This window comes from Lucilia cuprina, chromosome 4, assembly GCF_022045245.1.
Source record: "Lucilia cuprina isolate Lc7/37 chromosome 4, ASM2204524v1, whole genome shotgun sequence".
NCBI classification, from domain to species: Eukaryota; Metazoa; Arthropoda; class Insecta; order Diptera; family Calliphoridae; genus Lucilia; species Lucilia cuprina.
Genome location: NC_060952.1, coordinates 77,883,920 through 77,902,708, shown reverse-complemented (window position 1 = coordinate 77,902,708; position 18,789 = coordinate 77,883,920). Strand labels below are relative to the sequence as shown.

At 29.8% G+C, this 18,789-nt stretch overlaps 1 protein-coding gene across 1 annotated transcript in view; it reads right to left on the bottom strand.

Moving 5' to 3' along the window:
• Nucleotides 1-18,789, bottom strand: part of LOC111678073 (dynein axonemal heavy chain 5) — a 67,469-nt gene that overhangs the window by 22,138 nt on the left and 26,542 nt on the right. The window contains 7 exon segments of the mRNA XM_046947919.1: nt 8,142-8,298; nt 9,301-9,490; nt 13,440-13,932; nt 14,002-14,294; nt 14,366-14,518; nt 14,581-14,749; nt 16,768-18,336. Coding sequence (XP_046803875.1) covers nt 8,142-8,298; nt 9,301-9,490; nt 13,440-13,932; nt 14,002-14,294; nt 14,366-14,518; nt 14,581-14,749; nt 16,768-18,336 — 3,024 coding nt within the window.

The following is an 18,789-nucleotide window of genomic DNA, read 5'->3' as shown; positions in this document are numbered from 1 at the left end:
TTTAAATTGTTGTTATTTTTATGCTGTTTTTTGGTATTGTGTGGGCTGTTTTCGTTATTGATTTGGGTCGTCCAAAAATTTAATCTCTATTATTTATGCATAATCTTGTTCGTTTTTCTTAGATTCGTCAAATTGAGTAGAAAATTTTGATAATTACATAGAGGCAGTTTAAAGACAAAATGTTTTTTCAAATGTTTTATTATAGTGCGAAGTTTTTAATGAAGACTTGTAGTGAAATTTTATTATATTTTTCTGTAAACAAAATAGTAAAGAAACTGTAACAATGAATGATAATTAATTTAAAAATGTAAAGAAATTGTTATCGGTTTAATAGAGATAAATGGAATAATGCAATAATTTTCCAATATTGTCTTTAATATAATAGAACATCATGTACCAAATTTAATTCCAATTTCTTCAAAGGTTGGAATGGACGGAATGACAGAAAAGCCAACAGAATGACGTAAAGAGCTTAATCGACTCAGAAAGCGATTTTCTAATGCTATATTGCTCTTTCATACATTATTAAGACCAAAAATGTTATGAAAATCATCCTTTAAATAACAAATTTATTTATATACATAATCTTAAAGTCATTTTAAACTAACTATTATAATCTTATTGATTTTCTTTAAATAATATTTATTAAAAAAAATTGCCTGCCCTTTATATATCATTTGTACACGGAGGAAAAAAACAGGTAGAAAAATCTATATAAATAAAAATCAATTGTCGTTTGTTGGTAATTGCATCAGTTGAGACGGCTAGACCGATTTGGACAATTTTTTTACTGAAATGTTCGTCATAGACCAACTTAGGTTTTTACGGAAATTGACCACGCTCACTTTTACGTCCACTTTTTTCAATTTATCTAAAATCGGAAAACGGCTGCACCGATATGGCTAATCTTTTATTTAAATGATCGTAGTAATCTAATTTAAGTTTTTTCTGAAAGAAAAATTTACCACGCCCACTTTTACGCCCAATTTTACGCCCACTTTTTTCGATTTATCTAAAATCGGAAAACGGCTGCACCGATTTGCAAAAATTTTTTAAAACATGTTCGTAGTAATCAAATTTTACTGAAAGAATAATTGACCACGCCCACTTTTTTCGATTTATCTAAAATCTGGGAACGTTTGGACGGATTTGTCTTTTTTTTAATGTTCTCAATAGTTTACAAAAGTTACTTACAGAAAGAAAAATTGTCCACGCCCACTGATACTCCCACTTATTCGCCCACTTTTATTAAATCGTCGGGTTGTCATTGCGTGTTTGCGGCATTAACCTTGAAAATCCATGCTTCTCGCATGGTCAATTGTATGTCGCCTGTTCCCGTGTCGGAACACTGTCAGCATTATTTATTTACGCGCCAGGCAACAAAACTAAAAATGTCGTGTATCATAAAGCATTGCAATGAAGGAAACTACGATATCACTGCAAAGCAACAGAAATAAGTATTTCTTTTTTTTAATTGGTTCCTGAACATCGATCTTTCAATCAAAATGTAAATATAACACCATATATTGTACATATTTTTCAAATCAAATGTAATTTAAACACACCTCAAACCTACATAGATAAAAATTATCATTTAAAAGTACGTTGTTTGTCTCTTTTTACTATTTTTTCATAATTCAAACAGCTTCTCATAAATTCACAAATCAAACACAAACATTTTTTCTAATATGGACAGGACAACGTCTGTCGGGTCAGCTAGTAACGAAATAAATACAAACCGTTGTCAAAAGTGAGCTCACTACGTTTGTTAATATTAAGACAACGCATGGTCCAGTTTTAGCAACGCATTGTTATCATTTCTAATACGCTTCATATCATGTCAACGCATCGCTGTGATTTCAACAGTGAATCGTTGTCATTTCGACAACGCAATGTTCAGTTTGACAACATATTTATTATTTTGTGTTTAATTGATAACTGTATGTATGGTGTATAATTTTGTTGTTGATTTGACATCTAACCGTACATACTTCAAAAACGAATGTTTTTGAAAAATTATATACACTTTGATGTCAATTTGATACCAAGCGTGTACAATTTTCTTTTTCCTCTGTGTACCCCCAAAAAATTTAATTTCTTTACAAAGAACAAGAAAAATCTTTCCAAAATTTTTATTTCATGTTCATATGTATGTATATTTGATGTTCCTTGTTTCAAACCTATTTCAGCTGTCTACTTACCACTACTCTTAACCAAATATACACACTATAATAGGGCAACATGTTAACATTATATTTAGCAACATTTATTGACAACATTACTTGTAGCATGAGGATACTTGTTACAATGTATATCAACAGGTTCTCATACGTCTGTGACCATTGTTTGTCATGTAAAATAAATACATACAAATCATTTGTTGTAACCTATAGGCTTTAAAATATTCATTAATCAAAAGTATGATAACAATGAATTTGCTTAAGGTTTTTTTTTATACCATAAATATTGTTATATTGAAAACATTTTTATTAAAGCTGTATTGTTGTGTGACAAAAAAAAAGATCAATAAATATTTTTAGTATGAATATAAAGACCAAGAAGTGTAAATCTAAAATGAAACATAACACGTGCAAATAAAGCATTTTTTTGACATTTCAGTTTATTTAAACGCTTTAAAATTGTATTTTAATAAATTTCTTTTAATTCATGAAAAATTTAATATTTTTAATGAATAGACCCTTTTAGGAACAATTCTTCCGATAGGTTAATATTAAAACTTTTTATGTTATGTTTTTATATATGAAAAGACAAAGAATAATCGCTTTTGAAAATAATTAAAAGTATATTGGTAAGACTATTGTCAGCATTAATGCATAATTATTCATAAGACTTTAGTAACGATGATGACAAAATAATAATATTAAATTTAAACTTCATTCGAAAAAATACTCAATTTATAATGTTTTATAATAAAACTAGCTATACCCAATGTACTTCGCTACTTTACATGATATGTTTCTCTCAGTGAAACCAACAGACTTATAATAAAGAAAAGTTAGTTTGTTTTTGTTTGTCGATTATCTTATCTGATATATGTACATACCCAGAAAAAACTTACATTGAAAAGTAACGAGTTAAAAATCCGCTTTTCACTACTTCTTCATTAGCATTTTAAGTCATTATTTTAACACGGTCATGTTATTGGAGGCAAGTACTTCTACGCTCGCTTACAAATAGGGAATCAAAGAAGTACTTACCACGCTCGCATACAAATAAGGACTTTAAGAAGTTATTATAAACAGGGATTTCATGAAGTCATTATAAATAGGGATTTCAAAAAATCATTATAAATAGTGACTTCAAGAAGTCATTACAAATAGGGACTGTAATAGCGTGGAACCAAAAATATGTTCTGTTTCTGATTAAACGAATGCACAAAAATCCCGAATTAATACGAATTTTTAACAACTCTTTAAACAATATTTTATTGTTATTTGTTCTATTTTATTTATTTTTCGAAATTTTGCAACAAATTTTGGATTTCAGAAAATTTGGGTTTTCTGTGATATGAAACACGATCCATCAATATTACATTCAATACATCGCAATACAGGAAATATCTTTATAAAAATTGAACTTGTTAGACTGCCCTTATAGTTAAAGGTTCCTTCATATTATTTTATCATATTCCTGTGTCAGCTGCATGGGAGTTAGGTAAAATTATGAATAGTTTTTAATGTCCTAACTCTAACTGGCGGGGCCCCACTGCGCTTTGAATAGACAGACGGACAAGGCTAAACTAAAATTTTCAATAATCCCGTTATCAAAGTTTATACAAAGTTTTCAACAATTCGTTGTCATGGTAAGCTCACTATTGACAACAATCCGTGAGCTTACCACGTTTGTTAACATTTAGATAACGGATGTGTATATATTTATAGTTCGACAAAGATTTGTAAAAATATTGACAACGTTGCTCTTTCAACATTACATTGAGGTACGTATGTACAATACTTTGACAACGGATGTTATTGAAAAATTATAAACATATTGGTGTCTATTTGTATGTATGTGTGTGTATATTTTTTCCCTTTGTGTGGAATCAATTATTGACTGATCCCCATAAAATTTGATAAAAAAATTTTTGGTTCTTACAAAACTTGTTATGTTAAATTTTATCGCTGTACTCAGAAATAAAAAATAAAGTAATTTTCTAAAGGGAAATTTATACGGGAATTAGTACATTAGTATATAGACTTTGGTTGAGTTTCGTTGCCGTAATTGTATTTTTAAGACAATAATGAGCATTAAAGTAATTTTCTGTAGGATGCCTTATACGATGTGTAAATGTATTGGGGATATGCGAAAACGTGAACCAATATTGCTTATTTCAATACCAAAGAAATCTTATCAATAGAGAATATTTATGTAAAATTTCTTAGTATCCTTTAAGTAATCCCTTTAAGTAAGCACCCCATGTATCATTTAAACATACAAACAATATTTTTGGCTTATTCATAACCTAACGAAAAAATAGAAATACGTATTTAGTACTTTTTGGATATTCGATCTCTTAAGGGGTGAAAAATGTACTTACTTTTGATACTTTTTGCATAAAAAGTGACTTTTTTGTACGTTTTTGTACTTTTTGTATAATATTGAACCTAGAAACATGAAATTAAGCATGTAAGGACCCATAAAAGGGCACATTTCGATAATTTTTCGTTCCTCAAAAAGTACTTTTTGAAATTTGTATAATATTGAACCTAGAAGCATGAAAAAATTATTTTTAGATTTTTTGCATAATATTGAACCTAGAAATGTGAAATTAAACATGTATTGCCCTTCATAAGATACTTTTTGAAATTTTTATAATATTAAACCTGAGAAGCCATAATATGGGACTTTTTGGTACTTTATCGTTCTTCAAAAGGTACTTTTTGATATATTAAACCTAGAAACATGAAATTAAACGTGTATGGCCCGGATTAAGTAAGAACCCATAAAAGGGGACTCTTTGGTACTTTTTTGTTCTTTAAAAGGTACTTATTTTAATTTCTTTAATATTAAACATAGAAACATGAAATTAAACATGTATGGCCGGGATAAAGTGAGAACTGCAAATGGAGAACATTTTAGTACTTTTCGTTCTTCAAAAGGTACGTTTTGAAATTTCTAAAATATTACGAGAGAACCCATAAAGGGTAATTTTTGGCACTTTATCGTTCTTCAAAAGGTATTTTTTGAAATTTCTATAATACTAAACCTAGAAACATGAAATTAAAGTGAGACCCAATAGGAGGGGACTTTTTGGTATTTTATCGTTCTTCAAAAGGTACGTTTTGAAATTTTTAAAATATCGGTAGTACAACATTTAGAAATAGAGAGGTTACCACAATTTTACAATGTCTATAAAACGGCTCAAAAAAATACCATTTGAAAAACGCAAAAGTACCAACACATCATACTTAATAGATTATCAGTAACTTGGGGCTGTACGTTCAATGTTTTAGAAAGCTTTAAAAGTACCAGTTGAAGTAACGAAATGTACCAAATCAATTATTTTAGAGGGATTTTTTTATGATTAATTGCAATTTATTTTATTTCGATAATTTTTTATTGTTTAATTGTGTTATAAACATGTTTCAAAATACATTTTTTACACGATTACTAATTCAAAAGAAATATTTTCAGGAAATATAGTTTTTCCTTGTTAACATTTTGAAATTTCAACTTTTCTTTAGATTTTGTGTTAACAAATCACTCAGTAGCGTCTATATATGTATATTTACGTATATATAAACTTATATAGACAGATATGTAATTAAATTAATTGCATTTACAGCATCAATTGTTTCCAAACAATTTATTATAACAAAAAGTAGTTCAACTATTAAACGCATAGAAATTATTCAAAATTATTTGAAATAAACCACATAAGCACTCCTCTTATAAAATTCCAATTAAACAGTAGGGTAAATCGAACAATATATTTTGACTAGAATTAATTTCTAATAGTAACAACAATCATTATTTTCTAAATCTGATTTTGCGAATGTGTGTGCACTATCCGTCTGTCCATCGGTTTATCTACTAAATATTCAAACTAAGCCCAAAATTCTGAATATAATTTAATCTAATAACCAAAAGATCAAAACCTCTTCATTCATAATCAAGTTTATCTCACTTTAAATAACTTTCCCCTAGCACCAGTCTAATATTTATAAAATCTAAATCTATTACTAACCCATATGCCTCGTAACTAACCAAATGTATTGTTTAAAAATTTTATAATTTTGCAATTATAAATTTTCGAAAATTATTAACAAAATACATACACATATTTGACATTGAAAACTACTACAAACTATTTTAATATCAAATAATTTTTACATAATCTGTGATAAAACTTTACAACAATAACACGAAACGACAATAATAGACATGTAATTATATGCATAAATTGATTTATTTTTTGTTGTTGTTCGTTGTCAAATGTCGTTGCTTATATTGGTATAAAAATGGAAAGCAAAAAACACACAATCCCACATTTTCGTTTGAATAAAAACTTTTACAAACATACGTACTATGCAATCACCACAACGAAAAAAAAATTAACTGAAAAATGACAGGAAATGTATTCTATATTTGCACTTGTATTGGAAATAACAATAAATGTGTAAAAAAATCATATTTACAAAATCTGCATTCCAAGCGTAATATTCAAATACAATGGCGTATTAAATTTAAAGGATTAAAATCATGTTTTGAATTAAGTTAAAGTATAAATATAAATGAGACTAAGAAAATTGGGAAAAAATAATTTACGAATGTTAATTATCGAAATCTAAAGTTACTTTGAATCACTTTCACTAAATGAAATTAAATTACAGGAAGAAAAAATATTAGATTTTTTACTCCACTACTAAACTATTGCCATTATGAATTATAACTTTTCGCAAAAGAAATCATTCCTTTAATTATATTCCCACTATTATAAAAATTGGCTTATAAGTACATATGTATGAGTGTGTTTTTTTATATTTTATAAATATTTTAAATGTGTTGAATATTATTATTCAATACCTAAGAATTATTTTTTATCTCTGCTGCAAACAGACAGGTGTATAAAGTGCATGTATTTATATGTTATATATAGATACAAAAGAACTACATCTGCACATTTATAGTCGTGAAAAAAACTGACAATCCACATATGTTGGTATGTAAAATTACTATTATAATAGTATATAATTTTATGTAAATCATATGTGTGCAATCTGGAAACCATCAGCACTACTTCACATGAATATACAACAATTACAACATAGTATCTTAAGATTGGGAAGATACTGTGGAAACTAAATATGGAGGAGTAGAAAAACTACCGAATTTTGATTTCTCTGTACAGAATTCTTTAAGGATTTCTGATCAACATCGACGATTAGTATTCAACTCAGAAATTTTGTTAAAAGGTTTATTTTTTAACGGATTTCCGAAATAAAATATATCCATCTGTCTATCTATCTATCTATCTATCTATCTATCTATCTATCTATCTATCTATCTATCTATCTATCTATCTATCTATCTATCTATCTATCTATCTATCTATTTATCTATCTATCTATCTATCTATCTATCTATCTATCTATCTATCTATCTATCTATCTATCTATCTATCTATCTATCTATCTATCTATCTATCTATCTATCTATCTATCTATCTATCTATATATCTATCTATATATCTATCTACCTATCTATCTATCTATCTATCTATCTATCTATCTATCTATCTTTTCTAAGAAAAATCACTTCAAAGTAATCATTTGAAATCTATGTTTTTGGGAAGCGCTACAAAAAAGGCATCAAATCGAATTTTGAATACTTTAGTTCCCATGAATGGCCCTCTTCTGATAATTACACTTATATTATATAAATGTGACACTTATTGTAGAGATATATAAAAATTACATAAATATCATTCCTATTTTAAGTTCTTTGAAACTACTGTAAACTTCTCAACTACAATATTTAAATTATATACTTTCTACTTAATATAACACAAACATCACTTTTTATATAAAATATGTATGTATAAATATTTTTCCATTTGCTTATTTGTAAATATCTATGTATGTGTAAAAAAACAAATTATGAATATACAATTGACATACCTTCATCCATGATTCTGGTATACGAGCATCATACATGGCATCTAGAGATTCTTTTAATGCAGGACTCATTACAATCGTGCCATCAATTGCCAATTTCAGATCACACAAACAATTGTACACTCTTTTTATTACCTTTTGCATGCGATCAATTTCTTGTCTAGAAAATGGATAAATAATAAAAAAAAATAGAAAATAAACAAGTAAGAGTTCTATATTCGGCTGTGCCGAATCTTATATACCCTTCACCAAGTATGTTTAAAAAAAACAGTTTTTATTTATTTTGTATCTCTGCACACATGTCACACATAACATACACACAAACAAATATAAAATGTAGCAGAAAGAAATATTAACCGTTGTACTGTAATACCACCGTCAAACTGTATTACCACCCTCAAACAAATATGAGCTGTATTACCAACATATTACTGCTTTATCTCCTTGTTCTTGTTATACCCTTCACCTTCGTTAGAACAGAACAGCAACCAAACATACAAAAAAATACACAGCTGAATAAAACCAAATACATCTCCACACGCACATGTACATCTTTATCCAATTCACAGTGTTGTTGTTGCTTTTTTAACAAAGCATGAAAAAATTTTGGCTTTTTTGATGAAATTTTCAGAGGTTGTCTCGGATTTTTGCTCATATCTCCGTTATTTATAGACCGATTTTGCTGATTTTAAATAGCGATCTTCTCGAAAGAATGTCTAACTGAATTATTGAAGATTCGGATCTCGCCGATATCTGGGGACCTCTAAAAACTGATTTCAACAGACGGACATGGCTTAATCGACTCCGCTATCTATAAGGATCCAGAATATATATACTTTATAGGGTCGAAAATTATATTATAGAAATTACAAACGGAATGACAAACTTATATATGCCCTTTTCACGAAGGTGAAGGGTATAAAAAATGAATCAAATAGAATTAACACATTTGTTAATAAAAATAAGAAAAACATGTAATATATTCTAGCATTAATGCATAATATGCATGACACTCAATTATTAATTTGCCTCAATAGAATGTTAATTACTATTATAATCATTATAATGATAATGGTGTCTAATGAAAACATGCACATTATACTCGATAGCATCATTAAATGTTATACTTAAGATATTAAATATGTTTTGTTATAATATTTACCTTAGAAATATATTCATTGGTAACAGTATACCCATTCGTATTAAATTCTCACGAACTTCGTATGCATTATATTGAGGTGGTAATTTCCTTAACATATCATCAGCCAATTGATAGACAATACTTTCTCTAGTTTCACCACCTCCACCGCCACCTTCCTTGGGCTGTACACTGAGTATTGTATCCAATATTCCTGAGGATATATAAGAACATTAAAATATACAAATTGTTGCGTATAAATGTACATACAGATGTATATACATTTGTTCATAGTACTATATGTATATAGACAGATGAATTCAATTAGTCTGATATATTGATTTTGTTAATTTATTTCTCCTTAGTAGATAGTCTTATCAGTGCTATTCGCTAATATAATTTTGTATGTCTGTCTGTGGGTATTAATAGACATATTTAATATGCTTTTAATTGACCTTGTCATAGCATTTTCATTCAGTTTCATTAATGTCTTAATTATTATTTAACCAAATTGTACTTAGAACTTAATTAATGTATGGCCAAATCTTTAGAATATATCATGGGTAAAGCCAATTAGTGATAAGATTTCAAAATGTAACATTAAAAGGTTTGTTATATAGGAAAAGCTTATTTTTAGTCATGATGTCGTATTGAATATTCAAAATATAAAGAAATGCAACGAAAATATATTCGAAAAATTATATATATCAAACTTTCAAGAGTTTATAAGATATATTTTTAAAATAAAATTTGAATTTTGCATTTTGAATGCACGTTAAGAGTTGTGTTGACTTTAAAACTCATAACTAGATAAAGCATGCGTCTATAGCAGTAATATTCAGCACAAACATGCCTTATAAGAAGCTTAATCTGTTTGTAAAAATTTAATGTTAAATTTTTATGTTAATTTTTTTATATTCGACTATGCCGAATCTTGTATAACCACCATCAAAACGTATCAATTAATTAGAATGTTCTCCTATAAAGATCATATTGATAGGAGGATGTATAGTACGTCAAATCCGAAGAAATACACCATAATACTAAACATTAGGTTGATTTTATTGTGAGATTTTGGTTTGTGTATCGAATATCATAGCTAAAGCATTTCTAAGTCATTAATGTGCGTTAAAGACAATTTCTGAAGGGGGTCTTATATGAGGGTAGGAATGTCAAGAGTTTTACGTAAGCACCTGCCTTGACGGCCCTATCCCACGGGGGTCTTTTTCAACCACTGGGTAGACTTGAGAACGGTATACCATCGCTACTTTGTTCTTCAATGAAGAACGCCGGTGGCAATTTTTGTACATTGGTTCTGACCGGCCCATGTACAAGTACTTTGCTGGAGTACTCGAGCTATCTAATCTCTTGACCATTGAATGGCCTCTATTGATTCGGCAACAGCACCTAGAGACGTAACCGGTAGACCGAAGTACAATCATCAATAAGCCGTAGTCTTTGTTATTACTCACAGGGACACACTCTGGTAATTCTGATATGAACAGAGTAAACCCTGAACATATCTGGACAAGGAAGGAAAATTTGATGGTATCAAATGTATATGATACTTTTCATCCATCATCATTCAACCCAGCACACATCTCATTCATACGACACATTCATAAGAGAAAAACATACGACACATTCATTAGATAGACGGGTGAGGTAAGATCCGCCGAACCTCACTTTCATCCCGTACCATATGCAATTAATACCAACTCATTTCTTAGTCCCACAGTCACTCGACTGCGGGGTGTCTGTTGTTCTCGGCAACAGCACCGAACTTACCCGAAATATTGACTATTATCATTAGTCTTTTAACCGCCACTTACTCTCCGCGCGAATTTGGGTTTAAACCACTACGTGGAACCCGAAGGATCCTCCACCAACTGACCAGTCAGGACATAGTCCTGCGGGCCAAGCAGTAGAATGTTACCAATTTTTCAATCCCGGTCAGATTGAAGGTATTGGCCACCTCTTTATACCCCGGGCTTGCAATAACACTAAGGCGGAGGTCTCGCCAAGGTAACATGCCCCCGGGGGATATGAGGGTAGGGTCAAGACTTATTTATGTATAATTTGAACTTTTAAAACAGTTATGACTGTTAATGCTGTTTTTCGAGGGGGGCGGAGGTTATACGAAAACGCCGGTACTGCTATTTTTCAATACCAAACAAACCTTAGATATAGGAAATACTTGTATAAAATGTAAACTCTCTAACAGACAGATAGACGGACGGATAAACATGTGTAGATCGTCTTAGAATTTAATAAGGACCCAGAGTATATACACACAGAATGAGAAAATCAAAAAAATCCCATCTTTTTTGTGGTGGGTAAACATAGAACAACACTTTATTGATCATTTATAACTTAAGTTTAATTGGCAAATAACACTCAGTTAAACTAAGGTAATAAGTAAAGTTATTGTTTACTGAAAAACACAAAAAATATATTAAACTAGGATTAAATAAAGAATATAGATTATCTTAATCTGAAAAACTTGTATATTTTTATGTAGGGTTCTATAGTTGAAACAAAAAGTCGACTTTTTCCATTTTTCATTTTGTTAAAAGTCGACTTTAAGATTTTTAGTATTTTATAAATAGCCGACTTTTCGACTTTTTCCGATTTTTATCGACTTTTTTCGACTTTTACTATTTTATAAATAGTCGACTTTTCGACTTTTTCCAAATTTTTTTCGAATTTTTTCGAATTTTTTCGACTAAATTCTACTATTTTCGAGTTTTCGACTTTTCCCGACTATTTAAGAGTTTTTGACTTTTTCCACTTTTTTAAAATTTTCGACTTTTTTCTACTATTTTTGAGTTTTCGACTTTAACCGACTTTTTCCAGCTTATTACGACTTTTTTCGATTTTTTCGACTTTATCCTGCATTTCTTTACAAATTCGACTTTTTCCGACTTTTATTTACAAATTCGACTTTTCGACTTTTTTCATAGACGATAGTCGAGTTATCGACTTTTTTGGAACAAAATAATCGACTTCGACCTTTCGACTTTTTTCGACAAATAGTCGATTGTTCTATTATTCGAAAGTCGATTTATAGAACCCAACTTTTAAGTGCATGAAAATCCTTGCCTTAGTAGTAACTACACTAGTTTTTCAATTACCTAATATTATAGTATTTAAAAAAGTATTCATTAAAGTATAACGAACTAAAAACACAAATAGTACATTATTGTGGGAAGATATTTTTAGGATGTGTAGGCTATAAACATGGATTGACATTGTATATTATAAAAAATCTTGTCAACAAATAATATTTGTGAAAAGTTAAATTCTACGACCACTGCCATCAGCGACCTATCAGCTTTTAACATAATAGACCGATGGACAGACGGACATATGTAGCACTGGAAATAAATAACAATTTGTATTTTTTTTATTATACAATACTAACAAAAATTTTTAAAACTGTTCACTTTTAAAATAAAATAAAATTAATTTTATTTTTCATCATTATCTAACTCCAGGCTAATCAATATACATAAGTATTAGTTAGTGTTCATGTGACACAAACTAAACGACAAAGTGTAGCAAAATTTCAAAACATATTTAACTTAATATTTGACAATGTTGTGATTACTTATTCTTATTATATCATTTTAACACGTAAATTCCTTACAAATTTTAACAAATTTGTTTATTTATTTTTTTTTTGTTGTATGTGCAAAAGCATTCCATTTCGACAAATATGAGAATTCTTATAATGTCAAAATTAATCTTTTCAAAGCTTATTTATAGTCAGTCCCTAAGGCCAAACCCCGGCATATGCAAACACTTAAGTTTTACAATGTCAATAAACTTTACACTTCTTACACTGTGTAAACAAAACAAAAATATTCATATGAAATTAAACTACCAAACCAGAAAGAATGAAACAGTAACAATTACACATACATATGTAAAATAAACTTAACTGGAATACAGACAGAAAAAAAGTGTCACAACACAAATTATTGATTTATACGGTTTATCCTTTGGAAAATACATAATAACAAAATCTACATACACACCTTCTTAATGAAGTTCTTTTTACAAAAAAAAATAAATGAATAACATATTTACGTATGCATGTATTTATACATACACAACACAAAGTACATACAGACATATGTATCTGCACTCTACTCACTCACCTTTGGCAGAATTAATTTGATACGTGATGTCAGCATTCGAATGTAAACCAAATACTTCAGGTGTATCGTATGCCGGTAAATTATTAATGTAATCAATAAAAGTTTGCAAATTCTTCGTATTGGGCACTTTGTAACCCTTATAAAATTCAAACGATGGACTTAACAGGCCTTCACAAAACCATACCGCTGTAAAGGTGGTCAACAGACGTTTGTCAAAATCATCTGTTACTCGACCACCGTACTGTACCTCACCAATCATATAGACAAGTGTTTGCCAAGAGACACCTTTCTTCGGATCCATTTCATCCAAATGATTCTGTACGAACTGTACACTGGCTGCAAAGTCGGCAGCATTAAATTCATATGGTACATTCCAGCCCAGAGGGCCAAATTTACGTCTTTCTTGTACAATGGTATGTAGAAATGCCACTGTATACAGTAGAGTGGGCCATTGAGGTGCTGCCGTATAATCTAAGAAATCTTGTGTGAAAGCCTGGATAAGGAAATTTTTAAAAATTAATCACATAATCTTTGCGTAGTATAAGTGCAACAATATTCATACCTGATAACTTCTCTTTAAACTAGCACGTATACCTTGCGGAGGTTCGTTAGTAAATTTAATTGCCATTTGCAGTAGACCAATAGGAAAGTCTGAATGGGGTTCGGTAGTCACCCACATACGAAATGAATTATCAATATGTTCCGTTTCAACCAACATATCAATTACTTCTGTGCAAAATGGTAAAGATAAGTGTACGTTTTGTAATAATACCCAACCACCGTTCGCCATTGAATCCATAATCATTTTACGTGCATGAAATTCTTGTCCCTGACCCATAGAGACTGATTTGAGTGCTATTTAGGGGATATGCAAAATAAGTTTTCTTTTCAACTTCATTTTTAATAAAAAAATTTGCACAACATACGTATTCCTTTTTGTTTGGCTAAAGCAGCTATCTGTGTTGTTGGATCCGAGCCAATTGAGAGTAAACATACAAAGGGAGTCCTAGGCTCTGACTCGGACCATGTGAGTTCTAAATCTAAAATTTGCATTTCACTATATTCGGGTCCCAGTGATTCTAGAAAAATTTTAAATTATTTATTTTCATAATTTATTTTAAGCGATTTATAAATTGTTTACCTTCTATATATTTCTTAGCTTGTGAAATAGTGCGATCTGGACACCATGATCGTATTAGTAGTAGTTTACGAAAACCATCCAATGATGTTTGATAGCCACAGGGTATTTCTTCATTTTCAGGCTTTTCAGATTCATACCAAGTTCGCCATTCACGTTCATTAAGTTCAATCTGTTCAAATGTAATGAAATATTTATCTATTTTATATATTTTAGAAGAAGACTAATTATGGCAGCTATGACCAAGTATAACCTGTTTATTACGTAATTCAGAGGAAAACTTTATCATGATATACGTTTGAAGCCATTGGAGGAGTCTCGATATCAAACGAGGTCGAGAGAAATACGTGTACCAAATTTTAGACTAGAATTTCGATTAGTGTATAGACAGAACTTCAAACTAATCTAGCTGAAAGTATAACATATGAACTAGTCGAAATATTGGTACACAGACAAGTCGAGAGTCATGTCTACTGACAGACTAGTCGAAAGTCAAGTGTAGAATATCTGGATTATAGAATAGACGAAATACTGGTTAAGTATATGAATTAGTCAGACGGCTACTCTATAGTCTATTGACTAGTATAAAGTCAAATCAATAGGAAGTTAAAGTCGAAAGTCCAGTCTGTGTAATATAAACACGTTAAAAATTTATTCTTTTAAATAGTAAATAAACTGGTTAAATGTCTATTCTATAGAAAAGCCTATAGACAACAATTCTTTTATATAAACAATATTGAAGTATACATTCTTCTTGTAACTCAAGTATTTAAACTTGTCGAAAGTCAAGTATATAGAGTTATTGAAAGTCAGGTCTATTGACAAGTCGATTGTCTATTCTTAGCTCTATTATAATAACGAAGATATAGACTATTTATATAATATTTAAAATCACAGAGAATAAACTGTGGACTATTTAAAAGTAAAATATATATTCGATAGTCAGGTCTATTAACAAGTCGTCTAACTAGACTATAGTCTAGTCTATAGTCTAGTCTATAGTCTAGTCTATAGTCTAGTCTATAGTCTAGTCTATAGTCTAGTCTATAGTCTAGTCTATAGTCTAGTCTATAGTCTAGTCTATAGTCTAGTCTATAGTCTAGTCTATAGTCTAGTCATAGTCTAGTCTATAGTCTAGTCTATAGTCTAGTCTATAGTCTATATTTTGGACTATATTCTAGATGAACATTTCTATACAAAGCTAGATTCTTGGACAAAAATATTATTAAATTACTTTCAAAATTCAAGCAACATTTGGATTCAAATAATTAGGCGAATGTGTTCTCATTTAGACATTTTGGACTGATTTATCATTTTAAATTGATTCTAAGAATATGAAGTTTGTTTTAGATATGCAAATTTATATTTTAATTTACATAAGTATATATGTGGGTTGATTTGGTCTTTTATATAAATACTAATAAATAAATTTGCAAAACAAATTTTAGTTGAAAATATTAAAAATATATTTATAAAGCATAAATATTTTATTTTATGCAAAATAGTTTAAATGTGGGTGACACAACGAACAAAAAATAATATAACTTCATAATCGATATTTTTTGATGGATTTAAAAACCACAATAATTGACATAACTACACTTATTGTACATAATAAAAATGTGCAATTTGCAAATAGAACTTGGTAAATTTATTATATATGACCACAGTTCAATAAGAGGTTTAAGAACATTTTCAGTATATTTTTCTTTTTTGTTTTTTTTTTGGCTAATAAAATTTAATGTCATTTTAGAAAAATAATATTTTTGAGTAAATTTTCAAATTGCTTAGGAATTTACTAATTTATAATATAAAACATGTTATTTGGTAAATAAGTAAAGTCTAAAATTGTTTAGTAAATAAAAACATAATATCAACAATACATTAATAAATGATTGTTTGTTAAATACTGTTCAAAAGACATTTATGGATATAACCCATTTGACAACTGAAATATTCATAAATAGAAAATTTCAAAACCAATAGAATAACACACTATAATCTGTTGAAATATTTCTAGCTTAATCATTTATTCATAGAAAATTCTAATGTACAATACATGAATGTACATGTATACGTATGAGTAATATAAATTCTTCATTACTCATGTTGATACGCAAAAACTCTAGTAAACAGTATGCAAATTTCATAAACGCAAATACTAATACATACATAAATAACAAAACTTACCAATTCCAAAACATTAACAAACGTTTCCAATTTACTTATTTCGACTAAATTCAACCAAGTGATGTCTAAAATCCAACGGAATGGTTTTGGTTGTACAGCATTTAAATCCAATGATGCACCACCCTTAATAAAAGCCATGAATTCCTCATGACTTATATTTCCCTTGTGATAGTCTATTTTAATGGCTAACATCAAAGTGAACAGTTGTTTGTGGCGCTCGTATAGACTACGGTTGGTGAACTTATAGACTTCGTAAGTTAAGTAGCGTAAAATAATGTTAATACGTTCTTCGGTGACATTTGATTTGGTTGATTTAGTGATGGAATTATTGAAAATAACCAGAAATTGTTTAAGCGAATTCTGGTACATGACATTGACATTGCTCATTTCTACGATCAGAAAATAAAGTATAGAACCTCGAGCGGCCACAGCTCTAAATTCTTCTCTAGCTTTCATAATTTTACGTTCGGTTACCTCGGCTATTTTGAGTTTTTCATTTACTTCTTCAGCAGTAGTTTTTGTTACCCTCAATACTTCAATAAGGGCTTCATCATCAACCAAAGAACCCTGTGAGGAACTTAAACGATATAGTAAATTAGCCTCCAGTTCTTTCATATTCCTTTGATTTTGCATAACAGTTTCGAAGAGAGCCACTCTTTCAGCTTCTAAATCGGATTTCTCCATTAATATAACTCTGCCCAGCAGTTGATCTTCCAAACCTCTCATGGTTACGGTAAAATCTATAATAGAAGTCTTGGCGCTTACTTCCGGACTAAACGGTGGATTGGGTAGTTTGGTGGTAATGTACAACATAAAACCCGGCATAACATCACATTCTTTATCACCCACCAATACCTTTTCTATACTGCCTGATTTAATGAAATTCTTTTCTAAAACATTATCAATAACTGGATCCAATTCTACACCCACATCCTCTATCAATAAAGGTCTACCCAACGAAAGAGCATCTTCTAAGTGCGTTCTAAAATATTTATGATTTAGTGAAGTGATTTGCAGCTCATTTTGCTCTTCTTTAGACTTAATCCATAGTTTGCCCTGTGTTTGTGGATCTATTAGCAAAGGATAGCTACTGGACTTGGTGGCTATTAAAGCATTTTGCACAGACAATTCATCATTGGGCAGACCCTGTAAAGTCCATTCGGAAACCATAGATGAGTCCACCAACATATTTATAATATTAAGACCCGTAGTGAAGGGTATAGTTTTTTGTTTTAGTATACCCATCCAGGTTCTTATTAAGTTTGCACGAAACTCTTGATTATAGGGACCACAATAGGAGAGAAAACCTGTGGCTAATAGTACATCTCCCACTAGTTTGCCAAGCTGTATTTTAAACTCTTTACTTTGATTAGTCCATCTAACTTTCTCATCCGACAGACCATTTATGAGAGCTGTAGCAGCAGTCATTTTACGAAGACAAGCATTGGCCGCATCGGTGAGTCGCTGCTTTTCGCCTACAGCTTTGTCATACTGATTTTTAACCGCCTGTAGGGCTTCTTCACGTTCACGTAATTGATCTTCAGCACCAGCAAGATCGTCCATAGCGAGCTAATGGAAAAGAAAACAAAATTTTGTTAAAATCAGGAGTTTTGAATATAAATCTTCGTCTAAATCGACAAAGCAAAAAAATAAGTCTAGTCTATAGTCTAGTTTATAGTCTAGTCTATAGTCTAGTCTATAGTCTAGTCCATAGTCTAGTCTATAGTCTAGTCTATAGTCTAGTCTATAGTCTAGTCTATAGTCTAGTCTATAGTCTAGTCTATAGTCTAGTCTATAGTCTAGTCTATAGTCTGTTCTTTAGTCTAGTGTACAGTCTAGTTCATAGTCTAACCTATAATTAATTCTTATTTACTGATTTATAAATTTAATAAATAATAAGTTTCAATTATGGATTCAACTCCACAGAATTTTTGCAGAATCGTATCTTATGTTGGACCGATCTCACGAAGTAAATAGATATATTTAAGTTTAGTAAATTTTTTTAATTACGAACAATAAGGA